General features: G+C 40.2%; 1 protein-coding gene across 4 annotated transcripts; it reads left to right on the forward strand.

The window, feature by feature from the left end:
* The first annotated feature begins 2,398 nt into the window (after positions 1-2,398).
* LOC139606774 (E3 ubiquitin-protein ligase TRIM16-like) lies at positions 2,399-11,487 on the forward strand. 4 transcript variants are annotated; one of them, XM_071459121.1, is made up of 9 exons: positions 2,399-2,641; positions 2,729-2,959; positions 5,743-5,989; positions 6,624-6,998; positions 7,111-7,206; positions 8,711-8,944; positions 9,786-9,948; positions 10,053-10,112; positions 10,217-11,487. In XM_071459121.1, the coding sequence occupies exons 2-9, from the start codon at positions 2,937-2,939 to the stop codon at positions 10,738-10,740; spliced, it is 1,722 nt and encodes a 573-aa protein (XP_071315222.1). In that variant the 5' UTR covers positions 2,399-2,641; positions 2,729-2,936; the 3' UTR covers positions 10,741-11,487. The 4 variants fall into 4 exon arrangements, with proteins under 4 accessions (XP_071315222.1, XP_071315225.1, XP_071315223.1 ...); XM_071459124.1 differs by lacking the exon at positions 5,743-5,989 and having other exon boundaries at positions 2,405-2,641; XM_071459122.1 differs by lacking the exons at positions 2,399-2,641; positions 2,729-2,959 and having other exon boundaries at positions 5,082-5,989.
* The last annotated feature ends 885 nt before the right edge of the window (positions 11,488-12,372 follow it).

A 12,372-nucleotide genomic window follows, 5' to 3' on the forward strand; every position in this document is an offset into this window, starting at 1 on the left:
TTCATTTCTGCATTTTTATTGAGGAACAAAAGTTTTTGAAGCGTCTTTGCTCCAAGGCAATTTCTCCTCTTAGACACCAGTTCCCCTGCCTTAGAAAAAATTCTTTCACAGGGTACAGATGAAGATGGTGAGCATAAAAATTTAAGTGCAAGTTGATAAAGGTGTTGATATGTTTTCTGGTTATTTTTCCAATATTGTAACGGGAATCGGCTGTAGTATTAGAGGTCATCTTGTTCTCCTCAACCTCCATATCAAGAGGTTTCCAGAGATTGTGCCCTAACAAATATTTTAGAAATAAGTCTTTGTTAATTGTTAGTTTACTATCACATGACAAACTGCCACAGAAATATACAAATAAACACAAAGAAATGTGTTTTCATACCTGAACTGGGTTCTGATCCATGTGAAGAGCTAGGCTCTTCTTCTGCTGGGTCAGGCTCATGGCTCCTCATTTCAGCAGCACACTCCGACTTCAGTCTCTTGACAGCTTCAGTTGCTTTTTAGTGGACTAACAAAGCCAACTGTTTTAAACCTGTTGCCAGTGTCATCACATTGAGCGATTCCATGTTGCAGATAGACTCAGTTAGCCGCTTTCCCAGATTTTCAGCCAGCTGTTGAGCAGCTGTTTTTGTCACTGTTGAGGCTTGATGTTAAGCTCAATGTGGATCATTCTCATCAATGGAATAACCTTTGACCCCAAGACTCTTTTTTTCCCCTCAGAGAGTTCTCTTGTGGCTTGGTAAAAAGGAGCGAGCACCCTGAGCATCTCTTCAATGATTTCAAATTCTTCAGGAGTCAGTGGAGTGATATCAGTTTTTAATGAGGCCAGTAACACCCAGACTGCCTCATTCTGCTCAGTCATTCTTTCCAGCATGTGGTAGGTGCTGTTCCATCGTGTCGGCACCTCATTTATTAATTTATGGAATAGTGTTCCCAGCTGTTGCTGCATTTGAGTGAGCTTTTCTTTGGCCGTGGTGCTTGATCGAAAGTATGTCACAATTTGCCGTGTTTTGTTGCTATTTCTGTTAGTGTTGTGATTTGATCACATTTTCTTACAATTAAATTCATGGAATAGGCAATACAAATGGTTTGCCGTATTTGCAGCATTCGAGCACATGAAATCATGTTTGCTGCTGCATCAGTGACAAGACACCTGACCTTGCCCCACTCCTCCATGAGGCTCCTTTTAACCATGGCTATGTTTTCTGCAGTGTGTTTCTGAGGAAAATGCTGCACTCCCAAGACTGATGAACGGAGTTCATGGTTTTCTTTGTCCACATAGTGGCAAGTAACAGCAAGATATGCCTCCATATTAATGGACGTCCACATATCAGCTGTTAAACTAACAGCAACGACGCTCTGGAAGACCTTTTTTGTTTTCTCCTTTTTCCTCCTCATATTTCTGGCTGACCAAGTCCTTGATGGCCTAAAAATAACCATACAAATAATGTAATACCTATATATATATATATACATATATACCTATATATATATATATATATATATACCTATATACCTATATATATATATATATATATATATATATATATATATATATATATATATATATATATATATATATATATATATATATACATATACACATATACCTATATATACCTATATATATACCTATATATATATATATATATATATATATATATATATATATATATATATATATATATAACAGGTATTGTTAAATACCTGTACATTTGCAAACATTTGCAATAAATAAGCAGTGTCCCTTATCTCCATTTGTACATCCCAGCCTCTGAAATGTTGATTGGAATAAAGAAATACTATATGTCATTAATGTAATCTATATTCTTTACTATCAAGATCTCATTAAAGGAAAACACATTAACTCTGACAGATGCTATATTCAATGGAGCAGTTAAATTTTATATTGCATATTTAAAAAAAATAAGACAATTAAAAAAGATAATATATTATTTATTTTATTGAAAATGACGTCCAATGTAGAAAATTATGTACTGGAAATAACATGTAATGAAAACGATTATCATTTTAAACATATAACTGAAAGCACATGACTGAATTGGTTACGGACTTGGTGTTTCCTTGATGACATGTAAGGACGTATACTGATTCTTTCACTGTGTGGACATGTTTCAACATGTATATCAGTACATACAGAGACATAATACCCCCCTCAAATGCCCTCTATTCCAGTGAACATCCTGAAAACATGCTATTCTTTAGTTCTTGTAGTTTCTGTAAAACAGGAACTCATCAGTTGTGAAGATACTGTTTTTTACCCTGCAAGTCATGTAATCTACAATATCTCTCACCACCATCCTCCCCAGGTTGTGGAGAAGCTGAAGATGACGGGCACCCAGCAGGCGTCTCCCTCTGCTGCTCTGACAGATAAGTGGTGTCTCTGTTATCTGTGCACTATAGATGAGCATAAGTATCTCTCTATGACCTCAGTAACAGCAGAGAGGGTTGTGGAACTGGTACTTCGATGCTGCACTGCAAGATGTTACTTTCTGTCTGAGAGGCAATTGGCTAGCAGAGATATATGAATCCAGATGATCCATAAAATAAACAAATGTTGACGCATAATATCATTACAGATGAATAACTCCAGGAAGAGCAGCTGACATTATGGTATTAGGTAATGGGAATGCTAATAAACGTTGACATTGCCATACAGAGCATATTTTGAAATGAAAAATCTTGATGTTTTCCTTTGTATAAACAGATTTTTGCCCAGACTACAGTGAGGTCCTGTGATAAGATCTTTGATGAGCTGGTGTCCTCCATTAAGCTTAGACGCACTCTGACGAAGCTGATCAAAGCCCAGGAGAAAACTCAGATGAGTCAGGCTGAATAACTGCAGCTGCGGCTTGAGGAGGAGCTCACCAAGCTGAAGAAGAGAGACGCTGACCTGGAAGAGCTCTCTCATACAGATGACCACATCCATTTCATTTAGGTACCAGACACTTTCATTTTTCTGTTTTACATCACTTATTGTAATTTTTATGTTATGTCAGTTCCACATGACTGAATAGTCGGTGCTGTACAGCCAAAACTTTTACCATTGGTGACTGTAGAGGTTTAAAACAAAGCAAAACATAGCTCAGGTCATTTTTCTCAGGGATGTGCTGAATACATTGGCCAGTAATGACACCTGCTGGCCACATTTTGACATTACGATACATGGTGATGGTACATCTTGATTGATTTTGTTTTTATTTTGCCTTTCCTCTGTCGTCTGAATTCCCTTCAGATTTTCCAGTCTCTCTCCACCTCTTATAAATCTCCAGATTTGTCACTCGGAGCCATTGTTCGACCTTGATGTTCGATCGATCTTATTGTTTGGGCAAACAGCTGAGATATGAGTCACTACACAGATACAAGGATATACCTATAGCATTAGTCACACATAAAACAGCCAGGTGTGGTTCTGGCTGTGTGGAATTTGTCTGATGCACAAGGAAACTTTCTGAAAAACAAATTGTGTAAAATAACATTCATGTGGAATACATTTTTTTTACCCAATTTCTGTGTCTTACTCTTAAAAATTCATGCAATCCTTAGAATTAAAGATTGCATTAATCTTATTAGTCTAAAAATATTTAAAAGATAACAATCCTTAAAAAATTAACATTAAAAAAATAACAATCCTCTACAAGGCAAGGCTCAACTTCAGTACTGAGTATATCAGTACCATTTCAATATCATTTACCTTGTTTTGTGTTATGCAGATTAAAGAATGTTTAATTTTCTGTTGGGCTATATTATTATTATAAGTATTGCAAGGCTCACAGTAGTAAAGTGGTATAGGAATCTACTAAGCAAGCAACATTTTGAAGGAGAGACAGTTCCAAAAAAAAAAAAAGGGAGACCGATGAGAGAGGGGAAATGCAAACTGGAGCGCAAGAATGAAATGGAAAATGAAATGTTACACTGGAAGACCTTAATATCATGTCAAATGAAAAAGGCTTTCATTTTTCGATATGTTCGTCTGAAGGTACTGAAGTGTAGTATGAGGGCATGATACAGCATCCAGTAGTCTGAGTTGAGCGTACAGGTCGTTTTTCACATGATTCAGCCAATCACCACCTGCGCTGCCTAAAGCTAATCTTTATCACAGTCTTAAGTGAGCTGGTAACACTAATGTAGCTATACTTTCGTTGATATAACTGAGTTAGGTTGGTAACACATAAAAGCCAAATAGATGAACGAAGGTGTAGTTTTAGTCATTGCCGGACTTTGGAATGTGAACAGCTGGGCTCTTCCTGAAGTCCACTATCATTTCCACTGTCTTCAGAGCGTTTAGCTCTAGGTTGTTCTGCCTGCACCAGGTCACCAGACGGTCAGTCTCCCACCTGTAGGCAGACCCATCGCCATCAGAGATGAGTCCAGTGAGGGTGGTGTCGTCTGCAAACTTCAGGAGCTTGACAGACTGATGGCTGGAGGTGCAGGTGTTGGTGTACAGGGAGAAGAGCAGAGGAGAAAGAACGCAGCCTTGCGGGGATCCAGTGCTGATGGTCTGGGAGTCAGACACGTGCTTTCCTAGCTTCACGTGCTGCCTCCTGTCAGACAGGAAGTCGGTGATCCACCTGCAGGTGGAGTCAGGCACGCTCAGCTGGGAGAGCTTGTCCTGCAGCAGATGATGGTGAAGGATTTGAAGCAGGCTGGCACGTGGCAGGTCTCCAGTGAGGTGTTGAAGATGTCCGTGAACACTGGAGACAGCTGATCAGCACAGTGCTTCAGGGATGATGGAGAGACAGAGTCATTTGCAGGGGTTCTGCTTCTTAAAAAGCCTGTTGACATCTCTCTCCAGGATAGAGAGAGACGTTCCTTTGGTAGGGGAGGAGGAGGGGGGTTCTGATGTGGCTCTGATGTGGAGGTTAGTGTCAGGCTTGTCCCACTGTCTTTCAAAGCGGCAGTAGAACTCATTCAGATCGTTGGCCAGACGGAAGTCGTTAATGGAGTGGGGAGGTTTAGGTTTGTAGTGAAAGTGAAAGTGATCTTTCTGAGCCCTTTCCAGACAGAAGCAGAGTCATTGGCTGAGAACTGGAGCTGAAGTTTCTCAGAGTACAGTCGTTCAGCTTCTCTCACCGCCTTGCTAAACCTGTACTTGGACTCTTTAAACCTGTCCCTGTCCCCACTCCTGAAAGCTTCCTCCTTTTGCCTCCTGAGCTGACTGAGCGTAGCTGTGAACCAGGGTTTGTCATTGTTATAACTCACCCTGGTGCATGATGGGATACAGCAGTCCTCACAGAAGCTGATGTATGACGTCCCAGCCTCTGTGAGCTCATCCAGACTGTTGGAAGCAGTCCTGAACACCTCCACCAATGTCATGATTACTGTCACACAGTATCTGCTGTGGCCTGTGGTGGGATGTTTATCCTGTTGCCATGGCGCCGCGGATGGCTGCCTCGGTGTTTTGGTGCGCATTTTCTTTGCCTTATTTTCTTTGTAAATCCAGTTTTCTGCTTTGGTTTCCGGAGCTCTTTCACCAGAGAAGAGCTCATTAACATCAGAGAAACAACTCCAGTGGATCTTTTTCCTACTTTTCTCGACTCACCTGTGGAATTATTGGACATTTTGGTCAGAGGTGCACTGACCGTGTCACATGACATGGCAGTTCAGTTTTGGCGGCACTGCTTGAAAGCCCCGCCTCAGTAACTTCCTCAATTTCCCTCAGTCACTTCAGAGAAAATGAAACTTAGAGCGCTCCTCCTCTTCACATGTGAAACTTACCAGAATGGCTAACAAGCAGCAGCAGGAGCAGCAGCATGGCGTTGAGTTGGACCAGGGTCAGCTCTGCTGCTCAGTGTGTCTGGACCTGCTGAAAGAGCCCGTCACCATCCACTGTGGCCACAGCTACTGCAGAAGCTGTATAGAGGGATGCTGGGACCAGGAGGAGCTAAAGGGAAGGTACAGCTGCCCTCAGTGCAGGGAGACCTTCAGTCCGCGGCCTGTTCTGCGGAGGAATAATATGCTGGCAGAGGTGATGGCGCACGTGTTAGAAGTTGTGGGAGAACAGTAAATATTTTGATAATTAGAGAATATTTGAGCTATGTCTTAGAATTGGAGTACCAAGAAATGCAGTACCAAGAGATATTAGGTGCTGCATCCTGAGTCTTTGCATGTCTGATCTGTGCCCTGTACTCTCTGTTATCTGCAGAATAAAAGCTGTGTGACAGGCAGATTCCATTCATTTGCATCTTTGCTTTGGTTCCTATCAACCAAGTAGTGGATATTCAGTAAAAGTTATTAAAGGCTGAAGAAGATACAAAAAACTCCAGAGCAAGTTTAATAAAAACACATTTAACATTATTATGATGTCAAATCGCTTGGTTTAACTGCTTGATTGCGGTGAAACAACTGGTGTAAAAATTGATACAGCCCATGGTTTCAGCTATTATTATTATTATTATTATTACTTATTACTTATTAATTTAATAATTTTTGGAGTGGCAAAACTCAATATTTTGGCTTGTAACACCTGAAATGTATAGAAGAAAGATTAGGGCACACATATTGTAAAGCTTTGGTGTACACTTTCTCTGAGGGAAATCTGTTCTCATTCTACTTTTATCCTGCATTTAATCTACAATATCTCTCACCACCATCCTCCCCAGGTTGTGGAGAAGCTGAAGATGACGGGCACTCAGCGGGCGTCTCCCTCTGCTGCTCTGGACTGTGCCGGCCCAGCAGATGTTGCCTGTGATTTCTGCTGTGGGACCAAACCTAAGAAAGCCACCATGTCCTGCCTGACATGCTTGGTGTCTTACTGCCCTGATCACCTCAAGCCTCACTACACTGTTCCTGTGCTGAAGACACACCAGCTGGTCTCAGCTACAATCCCACTGCAGGAAAAGATGTGCACCAAGCACAACAAGCTGATGGAGGTCTACTGTCGGAGAGACAAGAGGTGTATCTGCTATCTGTGCACCATAGATGAGCATAAGGGCCACTCTATAACCTCAGTGACAGCAGAGAGGGCTGTGAAACAGGTAGAAACGAAAACTGTAGACAGACTTTGAAAAGAGGCCTGCAGTTAAACACATGGACCTGTCATCTTTCCAGTTTTTATTACCAGTAGTACTCTGTACTTTCTTCTTTCAGGAACAGCTGGTTGTGAGTCAAAGGAGAGTCCAGGAGAGATTCCAGGAGAGAGAAAAGGAGCTGAATGAGCTGAGTCAAGCTCTGAAGGATTTCAAGGTATGGAATCAGTGTATGATCCTCTGTGTGTATTGACCACAACAGTATAGGGGAAGTCTTGTCTAGGTTTTGATATGTGGAAATGGTTTTTGTCAACATCAGCATCAGAAAAGTATGCATCATTTAAAAGAACTTACACTTAGACCTTAAAGGACAAAATGTCTGCAGCGAAAACCACAGTAAAATTATATATTACGATTATTTTCCACTTTCACTGAATTAATTTGTTAGTCAACCTTTGTCCTCATCTTAAAATAATTTATCTTAAGGATTAAAATGTCTACATCAAGAAAATAGCAATATTCATACACATATACACACACATATATATGTACAGTACCAGTCAATGGTTTGGACACACTTTCTCATACACTTTGATGGGAAAGTGAATCCAAACTTTTGACTGGTACTGCACATATATATAAATATATATATATACACACACACACACACACACACACACATTTACTCTTGGCTCATATAGACATGCAATCACATACACTTGCATGCAGACACACTAGTACACTCTACAATGACAATGATGTACACACACCCACCACATAAACACACACACACACAGACACACACACACAGACGTACTTGTACTTCCAACTCTAAAACCAAGTCTTAACCCTCAAAATGTGATCTGAAGGTGTCTCAAAAAGTGAGGACCAGCCAAAATGTCCTCACTTTCCCAAAATGTCCTCACTCTGTTAGTAAAATACTTTTTTTGGTCCTTACTATATAGTAAGTACATGTACACACACACACACACACACACACTAATTTCTCAATATACACATTCACACACCCATAACATTTTTGTTGCATACATGTACTCTAGTGGCCTACAGCGCCCAATAATGGAGCAGCTATGATGCCAGGGAAATGTATGGATTTGCTTCATAGGTCAAGTATGGTCATCTGTTGGAAAATAGTCAAAACTAAAATTTTGGAGCCAGGACTTAAGAATGGAAGCCTAATAAAATAGAATGTGTGTTTTTATGTTGTAATGGCAGAGGAACCAAAAATCAAAGGTGTGTAATAGGGTCCTGAGTGTATCTATTTTGTGTACACAGTGCATTAGAGACATATTACCGGAGCTGAGGCTGAATTGTCAAATTCCCTCAAAAATACACAAAATGCATGCTGTTTGCATTAACACAGCCGAAGTGATCAAAAATAAAATGTCCGTAATAATGCACAAGGGTTAAAAACATTACTCTCTCTATTAACACCAGTCCATCAGTTTGAAAGTGAAAGCAGCCTCTAATCCTGTTTTCAGTTTTAATATCAGGGTTGCCTTTATTTGTACATACTGGTAAATTGATTGTGCCTGTAATTTTAAGTTATTTCCCCAAGCATCTCTATAGATGCTTACATTAACTTGTTGATTCAGTATGATATGAGAGTGGATGAGTTAAAAAAGAAAAAGACGACATATGTGCAGGGTCCAGAGTGTATTCTAAAAGAAAAATCTTGATGTTTTTCTTTGTATAAGCAGAGTTGTACCCAGACCACAGTGAAGTCCTGTGATAAGATCTTTGATGAATTGGTCTCCTCCATAAAGAAAAAACGCACTTTAATGAAGCAGCTGATCAAAGCCCAGGAGAAAACTGCAGTGAGTCAGGCTGAAGAGCTGCAGCTGCGGCTTGAGGAGGAGCTCACCAAGCTGAAGAAGAGAGACGCTGACCTGGAAGAGCTCTCTCATACAGATGACCACATCCATTTCATTCAGGTGCCAGACACTTTCATTGTGCTGTAGAGCAACTTCATTATTTTAGTATATCTATTACTTATAATTTTCCGTTTTGTCAGTATAATTTGTAGTTTTGTCAGTTCGACATGACTGAATAACTGGTGCTGTACGGCCAAAGCTTTTACCATCTGTAGCTGTAGAGGCTTGAAACAAAGCAAAACACAGCTCTGTTCATTTTTATGTTATTGTTTTTTGGTTGTCCGTCTGTCCCATTCTCATGGACATGATATTTCAGTCACACACCGACAGAACTTTGATTTTTCTTAAACGTTCACTTGGATTCAGGAATGAACTGATCAGATGTTGGTGGGAAAAGGTCAAAGGTCAAGGTCGTTGTGACCTCACAAAATGTGTTTTTGGCCATGTGAATGCAATATCTCAGTAACGTTATGACGGAACTTCTTCAAACTTGGCACAAATGTCCACTTGGACTCAGGGATGAACTGATTAGACTTTGGTGGTCAAAGGTCAAAGGTGCATTCATGGTGACCTCACAAAACATGGTTTTGGCCTTGTGAATGTCTCTCTCCTTAACACCTTGAGGTACTTTCTTCTAATTTGATACAAACGTTCACTTGGACTCAAGGATGAACTGATTAGATTTTGTTGGTCAAAGGTCAAGGTCAGTGTGACCTCACAAAATCCATTTAGCCTTTATGCAAGACTTCACACAGCAAGTATGACAAAATGTTGCGCAAATGGTTAATATTTCATATGACTAATCTGAAACAAGAGTGGCAGAGGCATACAACTGTGAGGTGGTATTTCTAGTTTTTTTTTGTAGTTTTTTTTTTATCTTGTCTTCCCTTGTCTTCCCCAGACTTTCCAGTCTCTCCCCGCCTCCTGTGAATCTCCAGATTTGCCACTCAGAGCTGTTAATCGACCTCAACATTCGACCAGAACTGTGTCTGACTGCGTGTCTGAGCTGAGAGATAACATAGAGAAGCTCCTGAAGGACACATGGCCTAGGATCTCTGCCACAGGTACCTGACAGAAATATAAAAGGAGTTATACAGTGTTTTTATTCAGCTCCAGTGGTATTTAGGATTTTTTGTTGTTTTATTTATTTTTTTGTTTTTTTTGTCAGCGGCTACTGCAAATGTTGTACTGCCACCTGTGCCAAAGACGAGAGATGAGCTTTTACTCTGTGAGTAAAAGATTTAATCCTCAAATTCCACAACACACCAATTCATTAATAATGAACTGGATACGACAAGGTTAATGTTAATATTACCTTTACTCTCCCATCAGATTGCCGTCCTCTAACACTGGATCAAAACTCAGTCTACGGACAATTGTCCCTGTCACAAGAATACAGGCGGGTGACTAGTAAATACAGTTATTATGGTTATGGTTATTCTGCTCACTTTAAAAATATCATGCAGGTGTTGTGCAGAGAAGGGCTGTCAGAGCGGTGTTACTGGGAGGTCAGTATGGCGGGAGGTACTTGGTTGGTGGCAGTGTCGTACAGAACATCATCAAATGACTCAGAGTTTGGGAAGAACAACAGCTCGTGGAGTTTAGAGTGCTCACCAGATGCTTATACATTTCGACACAACACAGAAAGCATGGCAGTGTCTGGTCCTCAATCCTCCAGGATCGGAGTGTACCTGGATTACAAGGCAGGAACTCTGTCGTTCTACAGCATCTCTGACACAATGACTCTGCTCCACACCGTCTACAACACCTTCACTCAGCCTCTCTATCCTGGCCTTGGGCTGAAGAATGCTGAATCAAGCAGTGGACATTATGCAGAACTGATGAAGTTATGGTGATCAGATTTATATTGAGGTGGTTGATTTGTGTGCCACCACTGATCAGGCCCTCTGTATAACTGGATACCATGTGATAGATGAGAGGATGTGATTTTACACGAGTGAACGCTGACCCTAAATTTTAATTTCCTGCTAATGCACTTAAAATATTTTCAGTGTTTGTCTTCTGTTGTAGAGTTTTTGTGCCAAAATCATCTGTAGCCTTTCAGAATGAACAAGAAATTATGCAAAAAATACTCACTAATATTTAGATGAAAGTTGCAGTTTGAGTAGCAACATCCAAAGGTCCAAATAAACAGGTTTCCTCATTGGAACAGTTCAAACAGTCAAGGCAAAAGGGTAGTGAGGTGTGTGTTGGTTAACACGAGTTGTTAACTGGTTTGTAGTTTTTTTCCTCTCACTTTTTCTTTCCCAATTCAAACCAACTCATTGCTTTTTTCACATTAGCTAACATGTGGGTCTTTGTGGGTTTGTTGAGGAATTTAAAAGTTTTTTGTTGTTGAATGTGTTACAGAATATTAGAGACTTCAGTGGTTATGGTTGAGTTATTGGACTTAATGTGACATCCTTATTACATGGTTTGCTGTCTTTACTTCTATTGTGATTGTCAGCTTTAAAATGCTCACAGTTTTGGATAAAATGTGTTGCTCAACACACTGGGAGCATGTGTGTGCAGAAGATAATGCTTTGGATAACTTTAAACACTTTTTAAAAGAGTGAAATGAATAAATAAATGCATACTCCTGACCTTGATTTTCTGTATTTCATTTGTCTTTGCTTAGAGGCTGAGTCTGAACAGTCTGAAATGTATTATTTGAATATCAAATTTAATATGTATATGTACAATATCTTTGGCAGCTTAGTGTCTTAAGCAGTGTGACAGTGTTTGGGTGTGAAGAGCTACTTTCTGTGTCTGAATTAATTGAATAATTAGACAAAGGAATTCTATGCAGGGAGCTGCACAGTGTCTCATTACTCTCCTTACCACCGGTTCACGCCTGGCTAAAACAAATGCCATATAATACCACAGTATAAATAGAGAGGTGTTGATTCAACTGTATGGTCTGACTGGATGCTGCAGTTTGTGGTGCTGTTGAAGTGTATTATGTGATATTACTTAGCCCTTACTGATAATGAATGGGGAGGAAGAAATATGATAAATCATTATAACTGAGAGTAGCACTTGTCCACACTTCCCAGATCCTAGCTTCTCCTTTAGAGTCATCCACAGTTTAAAGGAGCGTGAAAGAGTCTGTTTACATGACACATATGCCATATTCAAATTCACATTTGACTCTGCAACTGTACAACATCCAAAATTTAGGATTTCAGGTTCCCAAGTTGATTAAAAAGTGTGTGAGTAATGTGCACGGTCTGAACACAGGAGGGCAGCTCTGTCCCACTGTGTAAGCTCTGCCTGCTCCCTGCCTCTGCTTATTGTTTGGGTAAACAGCTGAGATATGAGTCACTGCACAGGTACAAGGTTACACCTATAGCATTAGTCACACATGAAACAGTAAGGTGTGGTTCTGGCTGTGTGGAATTTGTCTGACACACAGGGAAACTTTCTGTACAACATTTGCAAAACAAAGATCACCTGGACTGAAATCTTTTGACCCAGTTTTCTTGTAC

The sequence above is a fragment of the Trachinotus anak genome, unplaced genomic scaffold (assembly GCF_046630095.1).
Source record: "Trachinotus anak isolate AG129_WGS33_773 ecotype Australia unplaced genomic scaffold, CSIRO_AGI_Tana_v1 ptg000023l, whole genome shotgun sequence".
In the NCBI taxonomy this organism is placed as follows: Eukaryota; Metazoa; Chordata; class Actinopteri; order Carangiformes; family Carangidae; genus Trachinotus; species Trachinotus anak.

What these genes read in the sequence shown, in the direction of transcription:
- LOC139606774 (XM_071459121.1), top strand. Translation starts at nt 2,937, where the DNA reads ATGACCACATCCATTTCATTTAG. An exon ending in ACCACATCCATTTCATTTAG is followed by an intron (nt 2,960 to 5,742) that starts GTACCAGACACT and finishes GAAACTTACCAG; the next exon opens with AATGGCTAACAAGCAGCAGC. An exon ending in GAGAGATGAGCTTTTACTCT is followed by an intron (nt 10,113 to 10,216) that starts GTGAGTAAAAGA and finishes CTCTCCCATCAG; the next exon opens with ATTGCCGTCCTCTAACACTG.